This window comes from Oenanthe melanoleuca, chromosome 7 (assembly GCF_029582105.1).
Source record: "Oenanthe melanoleuca isolate GR-GAL-2019-014 chromosome 7, OMel1.0, whole genome shotgun sequence".
Taxonomy (NCBI): domain Eukaryota; kingdom Metazoa; phylum Chordata; class Aves; order Passeriformes; family Muscicapidae; genus Oenanthe; species Oenanthe melanoleuca.
In genome coordinates, this window is record NC_079341.1 from 30,573,953 (window position 1) to 30,592,403 (window position 18,451).

Genomic DNA, 18,451 nt, shown 5'->3' on the forward strand with positions numbered 1-18,451 from the left:
CTGCAAGCTCAGGCCACCAGGCAGCACACACACCCTCCCTGTTCTAGGGATCAGACACATCCTTCTTCCTTCAAAGGATCAGTGCTGCTTAGAGGTGAGGCTGGAAAATGGATGGGAAACAGGTGGTAAGCTATTTATTATAGATTAAGTGATGGCAGTGCACTCTGTGCTGTCAAAACATAAACCCATGTTTCTTTTCCCATGGAGCTTCCTCCCAAATAAATGGACCAGTCAGACACAGAACTCAGCAGTGCACAGCAGCAGTTTATTAAAAAGTGCAAAACTAAGCAAACAACCCAGCCTTCCCTACATAACAGACAAACACAGGATCATAGGAGAATTGATATTTCAGATAGGTTTAATTGCTGGTTCTCAGCTGGTTTTCTGCCTGAACTAAGGAGTAGTTTAAATAAATATTTTATGTGCAGGCTGCATGAATTGGTTTCATGTCCTTAATTCATTGTTTTCAAGAGATAACCTTTTTGTAAATTCAGCCTTTTTTGGGATTATATATAGTATACATTTCATGACTGAAAGGTGGTACATTTTATGCCATATATAAAACCAGAATTCTTATAATTTGTCTTCAATAGAAATAGCTTCTGGATCTTTCTGTTACCAGCCACTGGAGAGGTTCTATAAGATTTAAATCTGTGAGAGAGTTGAGAAACTTTTTGCAAGTAGGCAACTTCTTTAACTTGAATATTGAGAACTGAAATTACAATATTCAGCTCCATGCAGTGAAAATGGTATGTCCTCAGCTATGCTGAGAAGTGTTAACTTGCTTTTCTAAAATGAGCCAGCTCTGAATTTATACTGTTGTTGCCATGGGTTGGGGAGGATTGATGCTGCAATGCCTGTGCATGACAGGGCTGACTACAGGTTTATGCATCAATGTTAGGATCAGCTCCTAGGAAGAGCCTCCAGCTGTGAATGTTCTGTTACTGGGATTCATTTCCATGTTGCAGAAGATTTAATGCAGAGTAGTATACCTTGATCTCTTTGAATATGTGTCCTGATTGCATGACTCTCATAGCTATGAAAGTTGTGCTTTATTTTCCTGGAAAAAGCAGTAGCTATATATATGTATATATAGTTATGCAGCAGCACTGAAAAATTGCTGTTCCAACTCAGAGCTTGTAGTTCTCCTGTTATACACAAACATTCATGAAGATGAAGAATCCTATATTTAATTCAGGGGGTTTCATTATGTTTGGCCAGGAAAGGGGTCAAGATTTTTTTCAGACAAGTCCAAAAAAACCTTCAGTGTGTTTTCACTGGAGCAGAGCAGTGCCTTTTCTGGAGCACCTGGAATCTCAGCTGGTGGAGGAAAAGCTTTGGGATGGATTTTTTGTCCAGTTTCCCTTGGAGTCATTGAACCATCTACAGCCCCTGCAGGCTCTTGCTGTGTTGTGAGCTGCTGTTTGCTGCCACCTACTGTTTTAATTAGGAGGCTTAATTAGTGTGCCAGGAGCTGTTCCTGTTGGCAAAACCAGGGGCTTGGCTGGCTTGGGAGCTGGGAGAACACTGGTGCAGCTGTTCCTGGAGACTGCTGCCTTAGAACCTGTACCTGTAGGAAAGCCCAGCAGCTCCACTTCAATACCAATTAACCACCAACTTTTCCCCTTCCCAGAAGAAGCCCTAAAAGGGGCTGTTGTTGCCTCAGCTCCATGAAAAACCACCCTCAGCTCATTACAGATGATGATAGTCAAATGTGTTTTACAGGACATTCCATTACTGCTTGGGTGGCAGGTGGTGAGCTGTTGAATTTCTCCCATTTTCTTCTTAGCATTGCATTTTCTTCAGGCTGGTACATTTAGAATGGTTTTTTGTTTCTTTTAAGCTAGCTCTTAGCTTTCTTGTGAATAACAAAAATTAAAATATCCCTTATTTTGTATTTTTCAGCTGTTTGTTGGTCTTGGATTTCCATATGAAGGGCCAGCTCCCTTGGAGGCTATTGCCAATGGATGTGCTTTCCTGAATTTAAGATTTAACCCACCAAAAAGTAGCAAAAACACTGATTTTTTCAAAGGCAAACCTACACTCCGAGAGGTAAGCTCTATCAATCTCGATAATTTTTTTATTGAAAATATTTTTGGGTTTCCTTTTAGTAACAGAGTATAGGAGAAATTTATTAAAGGTGTGCAGCTGCTTTTTTCTGTAGTCATTGATGGGAGTATCAGTTCTTATTTTTATAGGATAATTAAAATGGTGTTGTTAGCACGCTTCAAGCTTTATCTCTAGATTTACTTATAGGTACATTTTGCTACTTCTTATTGAGATATCATAAACTAAAGTTTCTCTTGGAAACCTGATGTTCTGCCCAGGAACAGATCATGTCATTTTGATACATCATTTGAAAGTGTTTTTATTTTGTTGAAGAAACAGACATTGCAGTGTACTGTGCAGGAAGTAAATAGGTGTTTAAGTAAATTATGAAAAGGGCATTTGTGGGTGGTTATGTGTGTTTTGGGTTTTGGTTTTTTCCTTCAGAAAAGACCTGTTCAAGGCACTATTGAGTTAAGGTATTAATGATCACCCACCGTGTTTGTGGTTAAATGCTGAAGACTTTTGGAGAACTGACTCTTGAAGAAAACAGGAAAACCAAACTCCAAGCTTGCAAAACAGTCAGTGTGTTTAGATCCAGTGAGAGAAGATTGAAGCTAAGTAAACCAATCCCTCACCCTGGCACTGACTTTGGAATATTTTTCATTTATTCAGTGTAGGTAAACTTCAGCCTGTACTTGTAAACATTTAATAGTGACAGAGCCATTTCTGACATCAGCACTGTGTCTGTGGCCATGGCTTGCTCATAGGTGTATGTACATAAATTCTTTATGTATTTATATCAGAGGAAAGCTCTCAGGTAACATGCAGGTGATGAGAACCTTGCACTTCCCAATTCAGGTTGTGCTAGGGCCATATAAATTGTGTCCTGAGCAGCACCAGCTGGTTGATAAGCAAAACTCAGTTTCCTATTTTCAGTCAGGAAAAGAAATTCTGTATAATTTTATGATCCACAGCTGTAATTGCCTTTCTTGTTCTACACTGAATTCATGTCCTGCACAAACTAAAGCTTGCCCCTTCTCTTAGTCTGTGTTGCTGATAAAGGAGACAGCAGTAAGGGAATAAAAGCCTGTTAAAACTTTCTCCTTGGGCTTGACACCTTTCAAAACTTCTGTGAGTCCCTCGGTTTTTGTCTCATTTCCAGTTATTCTGTGTCCAAACACCATAACTGATCAGGCTCAGTAAATAATCTGAACCCATCTAAGTGTTTTGTAGGAATTCCAGGGCTTGGAATGCCATGATAAATCCTGATGCCATGTGCCAGCACTAACAGAAATGCTGTGTACCTGACTTGTACAGAAAAATGATCCCTATTGGCTGCTCTAGTCCAGAGTACATCATGTGTATCCTTCAGGAATATTGCTGCCTCCACATGCCCTGCTGACCTCTCCTGAGAGTGACCTTTTCTCTTCAGAACTGCATTTAGATCCAATTGCCAGTAACCCATGTGCTGGTTCTTTGGGATTAAGAAAGCCCTTAAATGCTTCTCTCCATTCTTCAAATGCTAAAGAAGAACAAAAAGAGCTTGTGTAGTTCTGTGGCATGATTATCCATATAAGAATATGAAGATAAAGTCTGTGTTAAGTGGTTTTGTAAAGTAACCTTTCAAATTACTCGTCTCCACAAGCAAAATGCAATGACTATTTTTAATGGTTTTTTTTAGTATTTTTGATAGTGAATGCAACAGTTTCTTGCATTCACTTGAGGAAAAGACCAAGTACAGTGATCTCCAGTGCAGGAGAAAGTTCTTCCCAACAGACACTGCTTCCTGCTTCAGATCTTCTGCAATGCCTTTTTGTCATAGGGACAGCATAAAGAGACAGCTGTGTAAACACTGCCTATAAACAACCTATCCTGTGGGGGTTTTGGCATTTATTGAAAAAGCACTTTTCTTCTGAGACTGGTGTGAACCACTTCTGTCTTCTGTAGTTTTTGTTCCCTTTTTTGTGTTCTTGTGCATGTTCTCACTCCTCAGTGACCAGTCACAAAAAGTACTTATTGATCTGTCCTGCTGGTTCTGAAAGCAACTCTGATAGAGCTTTACTTAGTTACCTTCTTGGGTATTCATTGATATTGTCTTCTGACAAAGTGGTGAGCAAAATATTGGCTATCACTCTTGGTGAGGTCATGTTACTCTTCTGCTCTCAGTCATGAGAGTCAGAATTCATCCTTTTTTATTAAAATTATTCTTTCTTCAATTTTGCTTACAGAATTCTGGAAATATTTGAAATTTGGAGGATGCAGGGTGAGGATGACACCTCTGGGAGCCAGCCATGCAGCTCTAAGCAGGACTTATGGCAGTGAGAGGTTGTGAAGAGGGAGGATGGCTCTGTGAATGAGCTGTGGGGATTCAGGGTCAAGGTGCAAGTAATTTCAGTAAACATCAAGTCTTCTGTGATGTGGGTCTTTGTGAGGATTGAAGGCACAAATTAGAGATGCACATACCTTACTTGTGATCTGTGTTACCTGATTTTCAGTTTTCCAGCTAAATTCACTCTCTAAATTTAAAGAGAAAATCTGAAAAGTAACTCAGAAGGAATGATGCTGACTATTGTGTTCTAACTGAATTTTTGCCCTATCCTAGTGCATTTCATCCAAATAGCTGATTAAGAGAGTGAGAGGCAAGGATATCTTTGCACATTAATTTTTACCAATATAATTTCTTCTTTCAGTTGACATCTCAGCATCCCTATGCTGAAGTTTACATTGGGAAGCCCCATGTGTGGACTGTGGACATCAATGATCTTTCTGAGGTTGAGAAGGCTGTGAAATCAATTTTGAATCAAAAGGTGAGGAATGTGTCTTTAATTTGCTATCAATACTTGAGGGTGTAGTGTATACTGCACCCACAGTGCTTCCTAGTGTTAGTCCAATGAGTGCTGCATTTTGGTAGGGTATTGAAGAGAAAAGGGTTATTACATACCTATGGTATCAAAATTCTCATGTTTTAGTACTGGCTGTGTCAGGTTCTTGCTTGAAAAAAAGGAGTGGGTGAATTTGTATAGAAATGAGAATTTCACGTGTGAGTTATACAGCAATCTGTGTTTTCTGTGCATTCAGTGAGGAAGTTTTGTTGTTGATTCTTAGAGCATTGCAGACTCTGCTCAGCTCTGAGTTTGTAACCTTGAGATTCCCACAGAAGTGCTTGTGCACCTACAGTGTGGAATGGTAATGAGGGCACTTCAAGGGGGAAAAGTATGAAGGAATTTTCAAAGGTATCACATTCTGTTTTGTCACTTCAACTTCAGAACTGAAACTTAGTTAAAACAGGAGCTCTGGAATCCCAGAGGATCTCAGACTATCCTTACATCTGTCACTTTGCAGTATACCCTGAATTTCCATGAAGGTAATCGTGGAGCAATTCTTATTGCCTTTAAAAAGGAGAAAAATCAGCTAAAACTGCTGATGGTTTTGTAAAATTACTATTTCCTTATGAATTTATTAGTACTTTTTGTTGCTGCTCAAGCTATAATGGAGTATTTGGAACAGAAGCTGCTGCCACACAGTACACCACAAAGTTGATTGAAGCAAAAACCCCTCTAACCTTAACACACTGTCTCCACAGATTGACCCTTACTTGCCCTATGAATTTACCTGTGAGGGAATGCTTCAGAGGATGAATGCCTTTATTGAAAGACAGGTATGAACTTTTGTTATGTGTGACTTTGGATTGTGTTAGAAAGGGAGGACCATCTCCATTTTAAAGCTTCTCAGTGTTGCTGCTGTCCAAGTAGAAATAGTAGCTGTGCAGACCTTGGCATTATATAAAAGCAGAAAGGCAAAGCAATTTTTCAGTGTGTGTGTGACTTCCTTAGCTGTGTACACACATAAAAGCTTTGGATCATGAAGGATCACTTAAATAGAGAGGTATTTTTTGGTAGAATTGCAGCCTCTGGGCAGATTTTACAAGTATTTAGTTTCAATCAATAAAGATTTAAATGGTTTGGAGCCCAGTTACTTAAAGGACTTTTGGTCCCTGTGCGTTACTGCCAGCTAAGAGCAGCAGAAGATGTTGAGTTGGAGTAATAAACTGCAGAGATTTACATGGGATCCTGATTTCTAGAAACTGTGTGTTTGCTTGGACTTCTGCCCAAGCCAGATCTGTTGCAGTAACCAGCTCTGCCTTTTGTTCTGGCTGCTGCAGAAGAGAGATAGGAATAACCTTTATCTCTGATATGTCATTTAATTGCCAGGATTTCTTTCAAGGACACTGGACATGTCTGTACTTGTATTTCTGAAGGTGGGTGCTATTAAAGACAGTCCTGAAGAATAGCACAGCTCCAGGTCAGAAGGGCAGTTAGCACAGCCTAGCTATTCCCTCTTTACTGCCAATAAACACTTTAAGCTTTTTGCTGCTGTATTGATGACAAAACCTGTAAAAGTACCACTGCTGCTTTTGACTATTCTACCTAAGTTAGCTATAATTGGGAGTTTTTGTCAATCAGGAAGAAATGGAGCTCAGTGTAAAGAAGAAAAAGAGACAATCAAGATATGGCACCTGTGGCTAAATCTGCCTCTTCCCTCTGGCCCTCCCCCAAGGGCTAAACCCTCCCTTGTGCTTCTCAGAAATCCACAAAATATTGTAATTTTGTTCATTGCTTTGACTAATTGTCAAAAGCTGGTGGTGTTTCACAGCTCCCAGGATGTTCAAGCAATTTTAGCTGCATGTGCTTAGCACTTTGCCTAATTAATGTGTCAGATGAACAAAAAACAAGAAGCAAAAATACTGAGACCTTATTTTCACAAGTTTGTGGTGGAGGTAGGAAGAAAAGAAAGCAGTACAAACTTGAAATGGGAGCAAAGATGCTGGAATAGAGCTGGTGTGGTCCAGTGGTTGTGTGCCTTGACCATGACTGGGGTCTTCAGGGGATGTGTGTGTAAGGAGATGGGGCCAGAGACACCCTCCCACTCTGTGGACAGGGAAACTGTGGCATTTAAGGGAGGTCTGCAGAGTTCCCCTTCTGGGGCCTTGGCTGAGGGTCAGGAGGACAATGTTCACAAGAATGGTTTATTGAACTCCCCAGATCTTCAGCTTCAACAGCTGGGCTGAAGCCTTCCCAGTCTGAGGTAAGAGAGCTGCTGTGAGCTGTGGCTGCACACCCAGCAGTGCCTCCTTCAGCTGGGTTAAACCAGCTGTGTGCCCAAGCTGCTCCATCCTGGCACTGCCCTGCCCTGGCAGCAGCCCAGGGTGGCTGCTGGGTGCATCCCTGCCATCTGCTGAGCCCATCCCTGATCCTGTTTGCCCTGTGGCTGCACACACAGTTGTGGCTGCTCTGCAAGGCAGCAGCAGAGGCTGGGAACCAGAGGGAGGGATTGCTTCAGTTTTGGCACTGGCATCAAAGGAGCAGCCAGGCAACCACAGCCAAAGCAGCAGGGATTCCCTGCTGCAAATCTGGGAGCTGTTGGATGAGGGCTGATGGAACAGACACACTGACTTTGAAAGATGTGGCCAAGCAGAGAACTTGATAACCCAGCAGAAAATGTTTGAGGCAGGACTCTGAGGTCAAAAAACTGACTTGGCTCAGCAGAGGCTCAGCTCAGCTTAGCTGAGCCCCAGAGTTTGGCAAAGGGAGTGAGAACATTCACCCCAGAGCAAGAAAAGACAGATGAAGGATGACACCTCCTTTGGTCTCACCTTGAAATTTGTGGGTCCCTTCTAACCCATGATGTTCTGTGATTCATGACTGTATAATATTACATTTGTGGTGAGACCTGGAAGTATTCCTTCTTCAGCAGAGGAAATCAAAATGGAATAAAAAAAGCTCAAGCTGATATTGAGAACTGGTAAATGTATTTGGGGGCTTTGGGTCACAGTGAGGGATCAATTCAGACAAGTTTTTGTTTGGTCCAGAGAAAGCAAACCATGATGGACCAGGCCCAAATTATTTGATCACCCTTTGGCAAGAGTTGCCAAATGTTAAAATACAGTCTGAGTATTGTGAAATGTTGTCTGAGCACATCATAACAGAACATGATCTGTCACTGCAGGATTTCTGCCATGGGCAGGTGATGTGGCCCCCATTAAGTGCCCTTCAAGTAAAAATTGCTGAACCTGGAAAATCCTGTAAGCAAGTCTGTCAGGAAAGCCAGCTCATCTGTGAGCCTTCCTTCTTCCAGCATCTCAACAAGGACAAAGCTCTGCTTAGGTAAGTATTTATAGCACAACTATGTTGTCTGGTCTCTTTATTGCACTGGATTTTACCACACTTGGAATTTGAAGCACAAGTTCTGTGAGAAGGGAAGGTGGGGAGGGCAGCTCTGGCTGCAGCAAGCTGTGAGTGTTTTGTGGTAGTGGTGACTGCTGAGAGCAGCCTGCCAGGAGCACAGGGAGCCAAAAACCTTCTGTCACTATTGTCCTGGGTAGAGAATTGTGAACCCTGGTACACTGGAGGTGCTGGTGCAGATGTGTAAAACTCACCAGCTGTGCATTAAGGAAAGGAATGCTGCTTTTGGGTGCTGTCTCTTTGGAGGTGTGTCTGTCTTCCTTTCAGAAGGAAAACAGTGTTCAAAACCAGGCTCCCACAATTGACTGCTAGGGAATCTTCTTTCCAGGTTTTCTTTCCCTACTTTTTGCTAAATTACATTGTAGAAGATTTTAGGGTTTGTATTTTCTTTGAAAAGGTGTTATTTCCAGTGAAGTACAGAAGCAGCTCATATAAAAACTTTCTTTTCTAGCTGTCTAGACAAAATCATAATCCTGTGGAAAAAAACCTGTCTGTTAAATGCTAAAAGTTACCAATGTTTCCAGCATAAGTGAAAAACAAGGCTCTGCTGGAATTGCTACCCTGGTGCTTAAGTTTTGTGGTCAGAAAATGGCAACTGGCATTTTTCATTTTCCTGCTGGCTGGTTCCTGGGAGCTGCAGGCCCTGTTCCCTGCAGCCCAGGAGCAGCATCCTTCATCCTCAGAGTCCAGCTCACCCCCTTGAGCTGCCCAGCTCTGTGGGGCTTCCCTGGGGAAGAGGCTCCCTGAAATCAAAGTGAATATTTCCTGAGTTCAGATTCTCTGAGCCTGTCCTACTGAAAATCCATGGTGTATTTAAATACTAGGTTTTGGGGAACAGTCAGAAGCATTTTTTTCTCTTTAACTTCTTTTTTAATCTTTAGGAAGTAGTAAAGCTATAAAGGCTGCACTGCCCTCTGCAGAGAGAATCTGTGCAGCAGAAAAGTCATGTTCTGGAAAGCTACACTTGTAAATGCACTCTATTTAGGATTTAGTGGAGCAGGGTTTGTTATTTTTAGTGAGGAAGTGTGCCCAAATCCCAGAAACTCAGGTGTGATAGAGATCACGTGCTTTGATTTTCAGGCATAACATCGAATGTCTCACCATGGAGTCTGCAAACGATATCCTGGTCCCCTCTTTTGATGGAAGGAGGAAGCACTGTGTTTTCCAAGGTGACCTGCTACTGTTCAGCTGTGCTGGCTCCCACCCTGTGCACAGAAGGATCTGCCCCTGCAGGGACTACATCAAGGGGCAGGTTGCACTCTGCAAGGACTGCCTATAGCAGCAGCAGGGCTGCTCCCACTGGGGACAACGTGAGTAGTTTGGAGAGGAGTTCCTCAGTACTCCCTGCACTTTGGTCCAGGTTTTCCACTGCAGGCAGAGCTATCATTGCTGGGCAGAATTATCTACTAAAGAGGAGGGATTCATAATAAACAGCTAGAACTGATCTTTTCTTCCTGAAAGGACGTTTGCAGTGTCACTCCTCAGATTCCTTCAGCTGTTTGCGAAGAGAAACGAGTCTCATGTTCAACAGTGGCTTGAAGATGACTGCACAGAATAGTTTGTAGAAAATTTCCAGACCCATCAAACTTCTGTTTTTGTGTTTTGGGTGAAGTGTTTTCTATTTTTTTAATGAGTTAGGACATCCCCCATCATGGTTAGCTAAAGGATCTCAACTTCATTCCAGTAGAAAATTGAAAAAAGTGTGCTTGAAGGAGGGGATGCTGGGGAAGGAGGACTAACATTTTATTCAAGGTGCACTGGTTTGGGTACAGCTTTGGCTTGAATGGCTACAAAGTGATTTACTTCACAAGGACCTGGAATAATGAGAGAGCTCTGTACTCTGCTATTCGGTTATTTGGGCCCAGTTTTGATTTCTTTCCCTTTTTTTAAAACTAAATCTTTGTATACAACAAGGTATTGTCTGCATCACAGCTGCTGCACCAGAGCAGCCTAAGCAGAGTGTCATAAATGAGCAAATAGGCAGTTGCCAGCATGTGACACATCTTGGTGACTGCACAGCTCACTGGGGTTGTGGCATTCTTCAGTGTGGAAAAGCTACAAAAACACACAACCATTTTTGGAATGGACTCATCACAGTTTACTGGTCCCATTTAGAGAGTAATCCTTGGAATTTGCCCATGCTTCTGTTGTAGTCTGTCTACTAGAAATACTGTGTGAAGCAAAAAGTATTCAGCATCATTGGAGCAATATTATCATTAGAGCCTCAGTTTGCTATGGCTTCCAATAGTTAAAGTGTTGCTGAATGACATAGAAAGGTTAAATTAAGCTAACTATAATTATTGTATGGTAGAAATGTAAAATGTCTTCACAACTAGCTAGGTTTTTAAAGAGAAATTTTTTTTCTGGAGGACAAGATGAGACAAAGGAGTGAAAAGAAAAGAATCAATCATCTGGGGTTCTTTGATTGTTTTTCTGGTTTTAGGGGGCTGCTTGTTTCTTCTTACCTTTTTATCAGGCACATCAATTGTAAATTTAAAAGAAAACAATTTAAAAGTTCAGAATTTAAATCAAAGTTGGTTGGGTTTTTTTTTTGAGAGGAGCAAGTTAACTCATCTACACTGCCTTCTTTTTACAGAGGTAATTTTTGTTATTTTCAGCAGAAAATGACATGCTTGACAGCACCATTTGTAGTCAGGAAGTTACATGTTAAGATTAGGGAAAAACAAATCTGCAGTCAGAGTCTGTAGGTTTGCAATTTGGACATGCTCTCACCATGCTGGAATAAAACCTCAAATCAATACAGATTTTTTTTCTTTTTTTTTTTTTCTTTTTTTTTTTTTTTTTTTCTCTCATAAAGATTACCAGGTAGTAATGAAAGGCATAGATGCTTTACATTTTCCTTTCTTGGGCATATCTGCTTGGTTCAGATTTTTCTTGTAAGCAGTGTTCATTATCTGTGTGGGAATGTTGATGGATGTGGTGACCTACCAAAGACCAGGCAAGAAAGATTCTATTGCACTGTGGATAAATCCTCCAGAGCAGTCTATAATTTAACTTCCAGTTTAAAAGCAGTGAATGAGCCTTTTCAAGCATTTGGTTTCCTGCATCAACACTCCTGACAGTGTTCCCCTGTAACACTCCATAACATCACTTCATAGCACAGGAGGTTGTTGAGTATCCAAAAAAGGTCTATGGGAGCTGTTGAACAGCAGGGTCACCAGGATCTGGGTTTGATGATGTGAAAATCTGCTGTATTTTAGATGAATTTTCCAGAAACAGAACAGCTGGGTTCTCTAATGGGAGGCAAATTTTTTGAATGAAAAGAAAACAAACCCAAACCAGTATGAAAATCCCTCCTGTTGCCATAGCTCAGCATGTGCTTCAGTCAGCAGAAATGGAGTTTACCATAGTTTCACTGCCCTGGAAAAGCTGGGGGAGGACAATTGGAGGTGGGTCTGAGCAGGCACAACAACTCATTCTGTATTTATATAAAATATCCCCTGCAGACCTGTGCATATTTGTGCAACTAGAAAATCTTGCCTATCACAGTGTATGAACTTCCAGCTGGTGCTGAAAGTAAAGGCAGCAGCAGGACTTGTCATCACCAGTTCAGCCTGATGTTTCTCAGGCAGGAATTGATTTTGGACTGGGATATCACAGAATTATGTTGGAAACAAAGATTTGTGCGTGTGCACTTAAAGGATGCAAAACATGTGGGTTTTGCTGTAGTGTAATTCTTTGCTGTAAATACATGTTTGCTTGGTTCCCCTGCTGTAAGGCCCACATGGCAATACATACTGCATTCTAAACCTTTAATGATGGGAGGGGTTTGGTATTTGTTATTATAAGATTTTCTGGTCTAGTGCTTTGCTCAATGCTAAGTTTGCCTTTACCACAGCAGGGAGAGTTTATTATAAGCTCTGTTTTTTCATGCTGTAGCACTGTTTCTAGTCTGCTGAACTGAATTACTGCATTCTGGCAAAAATGAAACAGCAGCACCGAAGTCACTTGTGTTTCAGCCAGGGACAGAACATCCAAATTGGCTTCAGAGTCAGTGGTCTCTGATCTTATTTCCACTGAAACCTATAGAGAAGACTCATTAATCTTGAAGAATAACAAATCAAGACCTACAGCTTCAGTCTATATTCCTGTAAAAGGAGACTATCATGGGAACTGTAAGTGCAGAGACTCTGCAAGCATTGCTCACTGAGCTCCACACGCTCCCGTCACAGCCGCGTTCCCTCGTGCAGTCAGAAATTAGTGAACCCTTCTGCAGGTAAACACTCAGGCAAATCCATGTGGGACTAGTGAAGAGTTTGATTTACTAAAACCTGTCATAGATATCCACATTTCAGGCTGGTGGGCAGCTTTCTGTCCCAGTTCCATAACTATTTGCTTTCTAATTGAAGAATAAAGGTGCACTCCAATTCTTGCACTCCAGCAAGGACATCAGAGAGGGGACCGTGCTGCTGTTTTCAGTCTGACAGAAGCTTGCAGCTTCCTTTGCTCACAAGTCAGGTTTTTGCATGACTGCATTTGAATATATTGATCTGCAATTGATGGGAAAAATGTCAAAAGTTGAATACAAAACCATTTTACAAGCTTTTAAACATATCTCTCATATCAAGACATTCTTTGTTTTAAAATTTTGTATTTTTGTATGTGACCTAGTTTTTTTCAAAAATCTTGTTCCTACGGGATTAGAAAACTTGAGAGAAGCATTTACATATTTATTAAAATTAACATAAAAGGCTTGCCTTTGAAAGGTAAAGTTGGTAAATACACACTGTTTAAAAATGCCAATAAAAACCTCATTTATTTCATATATGCAAGTTGATTTGCACATGTATAAATAGAGTTGCTTTTTGCATTTTTTGCTTAGTTTCTATGTTTCTTTTTGTAATTTATAGTTGCAGCAGTGTGTTTGCTAGTTTATATCAGATTATGTTTCTACAAATATTTAATGTTTATGTGCCTTTTTTACTTTCTTTGGGGTTTGGATGTGTGTTTGGAATATGGACACTGTCTGAACAAGTATAATGGAACACTAATTCCAGGTAAATTGTGCTGATGACTCTACAACTTAGTGGTGTGAATTTTGAATGTTTTTAAGTAGTTGAGAAATCTGTTCTAAAACTATATAAGGGTTAATAAGATAAGAGATAGTATAACTTTTAATAATTTCTGCAAAACATTGCTTCTGCAAGCAGAATGCAATTTATTGAGTATCTGTGATTTGGCATGAGAGCTCCTGCTGGGACAGGATGTCTGTTCAATGACCAGGGAGCAAAGGAAAGCCATTAACATTCCCCAGGGAGACAATGATAACAGAAAACCTCCAGGAACAGCCAGAGCTGATGTGATGAGCAGGAAAGTTGTGGATCCAGTTGAGCTTTGTGAGGTGTTGGTTTTCTAGCTAAAGATGGATGTGCAGGGGGCAGTTCCTGGTGCTACCAGGGAATACAGGGCCTTTTATCACAGCTGAACTGGCAGCTCTCAGTGGGGAGGGACTGGTCAGCTTGTTGCAGACGGATTCTCTTTTTTATGCTACTTTTCCACAGTAGTATTTTGCAAAGCAGCTGCTGATCAGATTTCAGCTGGGATGGGGTTGTAGCCAGAGCCTCTCTGCACCTTCCTTACTCTACTCTGCTCCCAGCTACTTTGTGTCAGCTTTTGCACCTTTCTGAGTATCAAGAATTCAGACTCATTGAAAATTTCTCTTGATATCATCAGCTCCAAGTCAGAATGTCATGCTGTACCACTGTCCTTTAAAATCCTAGGCAGCATCCTTGATTTGTCCTTAATACAAAAGACATACCCTCCCCTCTCAGAGTGTGTGGCCCTTCTGAATTGCAAAGGTGATTTATGATTCTGCACCACTGTTCATGTAAACAAAACCCAAATTGCTTTCTCAGGTATGTCTTTTGCTCAGAGTTCCTTCCAGGACCAAATTTTGCTAGTAAAATAAATTAAATGGATGAATCAGGCTGGATACAATCTTATCCAAGTCTAATTAACTTCCTGACTCCCACTGGCTTCAGTGATAGCACAACTCCTCCATTAATGTTCCCTAAAATTAAAAAAAATCAGCCCTCCCTTTTTAATAAGTGTAAAGCACTGTATCTTAAGTGATAAAGACCAAACACTTGAGGCATATTGTACACATATCAGCCACCAGTTTTTCTTGCTGTCAGAACACAAATCAGCTCTGACTAAGTTGATGTTACGGATTAGTTGTTAAAGTATCAGTTGAAAACATGGTTAAATTGCTGCTCAGTCAACAGTTGGGAGTCTGAGGGATGGCATTTTTGTTTATTTTTAGAGAGACCAGGAGTTATCACTTTCAGATTTCCCAGTCTTTTTTCCAGGGGTGCTAACATTTGCTATGACTGATTCCTTGTGATGTTTGTCCTGAAGCTGCTATGCCTTCCACTTCTCACTTGTGATCTCTTTCCATCTGTAGTTCACCTTTGGCCCCATAGTTGTAGGGATTGCTGTAAACTCAAGGACAGTAATGCACTGATATGTTTTCATGTGAGCTGAAATGGCCAGGGATATAGAGGATTTTGTTGAGATTTACTTTAATAATACTGCTGTAAATGTAACATCAAAACACATGGGCTTATGGGCAGTGACTTAAATCTCATCTACACATTTTGAAGCAGTTCTGTAGGGTTTTAAATTAGTTTTTAATTTCCAAATATAATTATATTTAAATGGAATGTGTAAACAGCAACTCCATGTATCAAGTGTAAAATGTTTACTGTAGGAATGTGTTGAAAATAGCAGAGGCTGGACCCCAGAGTGCCTCAGGTGAGGCATCATTCATTGTTCTTTCTTCCAGGAAAAGCAACAAAGTGCAACCATTGCTGCTGTGCCTTGCACGTTGGGACCTGTTCATTTTCATAGGTGTCATCCTTTGCATATTTGTGCAATTAGAACACACAGAAGTGTGTTTTAATTTAGCAGACCTCTCTCAAGAGCACTAAGCCACCTGTTTATTAAATGAGTGAATAAAACCAGGTCCTCAAAGTTTTGATAAAATGAGTAATAACTTCACCCTCAGCACACATAAACTTAAAAAATTAGTTGTGCTCATGTGATTAAAACCCTTCTCTCTGCTGGGCAGATCAGTGCAGGTGACATTTATTGAAGTGTGCTGTGCATGGGACCAGAACTTGTCACCTCATGTAAGGGCTCACAGAACTGAGGCTTTGAGGACCCTGCTGTCCCCATGGCCACCAAAGCACGTGGCTGCTTCTGGTGCAGGAAAACACATCTGTATTGTCACTGCAAATGCCAGCCCTGGATCCTGCAGGAGCCACCAAATCCTTGGCTTTAAGGAGAGCATGTAAATAATGCCTGGCATTTCCTGGAGCCATCCAGGCACCAAGTGCATGCAACACGACCTGGCTCAGGCTCCAGCAGCTGCAAAGTAGTTTGAAGTATCAAATAGGCACACAATAAATCAAGTTAAATTGCTGTCTGAGGGCAGTTAATTTTAATAGTGTAATACCCAGAACTAATTTATGTTCCTTAACAGGTCTGTTGCAGAACAGTGACAGTGAAAAATATTTTTAAGGAGTCATAGGTTTAATTTGGTTTTTGCAAGGAATGCAGGAGAGGAGGAGGAAATGGCAGTTTTTACCAAAGGCGAAAAGAAAGTAAATTTTGTGAGAAAAGTTACCCTGAAGATTCTAAGAGAGCTAAAAGAAAAATATCAGGTAATATTTACAAAGCTAATTTGGGCTTGGAGATGTTGATCCCCCTGAGCTTGCTGAGCTGATCACTGCAGGGAGATTCTCCAGAGTGCTGTTTGAGGCAGCTCTTTGGGTTCTGGTCAGCATCATTCCCTGAAGGAGTTTCCCTCTTCAGGGGTGAAGAGGGTCAGAGTCTAAATAAGCCCTGTAGCAGTGTAAATTGGGAAAAACCCTACTGAATTCACTGAAACTAAAATACTGCTTTTTGCAGACAATAATGTGTAGTCAATGAGGGGTTTTAAATGTACACAAGAAGTTCAGGATCAGGCTGGTACTATGGGGTGTTTGGTTTGAATTCTCCCCTAACAGGTTAATCCTTTGTTTTATTTCAGTGGTTGTGTTCCACTATATTACGTTCAAGCAGTTGGGTTCAAACAGAACGCAGTGGTTCAGATACTGCCAAGTTCCTGGGGTTCAATAGGATGGGATTTTTTTATTTTTTTTTTTTTTTTTAGAACAGTAAATGTCTGTACTTTAATGGCATAGAAAAATGCTCTGTTTTCACTGTTGTAGAAAAAAACTAGGGAGAATTTATTTTTCAATAAACTTTTTTCTTGTGTGATTTGGATTTATGATTGCTTTGTGCTTAAATGGGAATGCTATGAACTGCCTTTTATCCCAAGCTGCATTTGTGTGGCTTCTTCCAGCTCTACAACTGGGTGATGTTTCTGTTGCTGCCCCACCTCTGCACAGGTAAGTCCCACAGGTGAGTAATGAACTGCTTGCTTTGTTTGTTTTAAACCTGGGTTGGATAATAGGTTACATCAAGCCTCCTTTCAGGAGGCAGCTTTGTCACAGCAGTAGTTAGGAATTCCTGCTTCTCTGTAAATTTACAGCATGCTCAATTACAGCACACACTGAATTTACAGCACACTGTAAATTTGGGAGAAAGGGAAAGTGAGACTGGAATTGCACAGTGGCTCTGCAAGACTTCCTGGCACAATACACTATGGAGTTGAAAGACAGAACTGCACTGTGGTAACAGAGCAGCTTTAGAGAGCATTCTCCTGCAGGATCCAATTTACCATGCAGAGCACTGGGGAGCTGATGAAACACTTGCATGTGGAACAAGGGCTCAGGTGTGAAGCTTTGGCCCACATGGGATTGGGTGTGCATTTGGTGCACTTGAGAGGTGCCACATGAAATCACCTTGGCAGCTCTCAATAAATGCAATTGTCCAGAGAGAAACTTCTCCAGGGGAGCTGTCAGGGTGTTTCTGTGACACCCGTTCTGCTGACAGCCATTTTCTGCCCACCTCAGGTTTTGTTAGTCCAGCCAAGACTGAGGGAATGGCTCTCTGTTGTCAGCTGCTGGGAATGTGGAGAGGTTTTGGTGGAGGCATCCAAGAGTAATAGAAAGCAATTAATGCAGGAGCAGTGTGCAGTGGAAAAAATAATAATTAAAAAAAAAAAAAAAAGAAAACAACTCTTTATGTGTAAAAAAGTCCATTTGTAGCACAGTTGAATGTATTAAAATAAAAAGTAAAAAAATCTACACTGGAGAGAAGCAACAGCTCATTTTTTTACAGAATTACATTTTTCCAAGTTTGTTCTTTGTTGAGGCTTTGCTTTTTTGTTTTTAATGTGGCCACACATAACTGAGTACTGTAGAATCAAAAGAGTACAAAATCAGTAAATATCAGCTTGAGATGCCTTGAACTGTCCCTCTCCCAATTATTGACACACCCCAGTAAGCCAGAGCATAATAAAGATGTCAAACAGATGCCTGCAGGCTGGGAGAGGGTTTGTGAGGTGGGTTTGGATATCCTCTTGGCCAGTCTCTTCACTGGGGACTTCTGTGCATTGTGGCCACAGAGGGTGGTTTTTCCATTGTGCAGTGCTGCAGCACGAGCCTTTTATGGCTGTTTCAGTGGGGAAAAGTATGTGAATATCCTTCACCACTTGCCCCTTTTTATGGTCATTGGCATACATCCCCTTGGACTAAATCGGGTGAAAATGTTGTTGGTTCTGTGTTGCTATTCAACATACCACAATTTCCAAATGTTTCCTACCATCAAAATGAATTAGTGGAGGACACTGCTCATTCAGGCTTTTGTTCTGCTTATTTTTGGAAACATTTTCCTTCCTGTTTCATTCCCTTAATTGTTGTTCATCTTTGACATCTAAAAAGCTGAAGAGACATCTGTCAAATGGTGAGCAGCTAGTTAGATGTGGGCTGTATTGCAGTCACATAATGGAAAAAAAAATCTATGAAAATTGGAACATGGAATAAAAAATACACCATGCAGCTGTATTGGAAAGCTCATTTGGGGGAGCTTAAATACTGAATACTTCAAGTCTCACATGCTTAGACTGGGTTTAGCTGGTAGAGAGTCCACAGATGGAAATGTTTTGCTAGGACTTCGTGCCACTCTCAAAACACTTCCCTTCAGAATGCAAGAGCTGTAGCACCCACAAATACTCCCCTGTATTTGTGTTT

At 41.0% G+C, this 18,451-nt stretch overlaps 1 protein-coding gene across 1 annotated transcript in view; it reads left to right on the forward strand.

Moving 5' to 3' along the window:
- MGAT5 (alpha-1,6-mannosylglycoprotein 6-beta-N-acetylglucosaminyltransferase) overlaps positions 1-16,580 on the forward strand; it is a 113,523-nt gene extending 96,943 nt beyond the window's left edge. Inside the window, exons 13-17 of the mRNA XM_056495990.1 lie at positions 1,906-2,052; positions 4,740-4,856; positions 5,633-5,707; positions 8,056-8,213; positions 9,372-16,580. Of these exons, the coding sequence (XP_056351965.1) occupies positions 1,906-2,052; positions 4,740-4,856; positions 5,633-5,707; positions 8,056-8,213; positions 9,372-9,570 (696 nt within the window). The 3' untranslated portion in view covers positions 9,571-16,580. The remainder of the gene's footprint in view (positions 1-1,905; positions 2,053-4,739; positions 4,857-5,632; positions 5,708-8,055; positions 8,214-9,371) is intronic.
- The last annotated feature ends 1,871 nt before the right edge of the window (positions 16,581-18,451 follow it).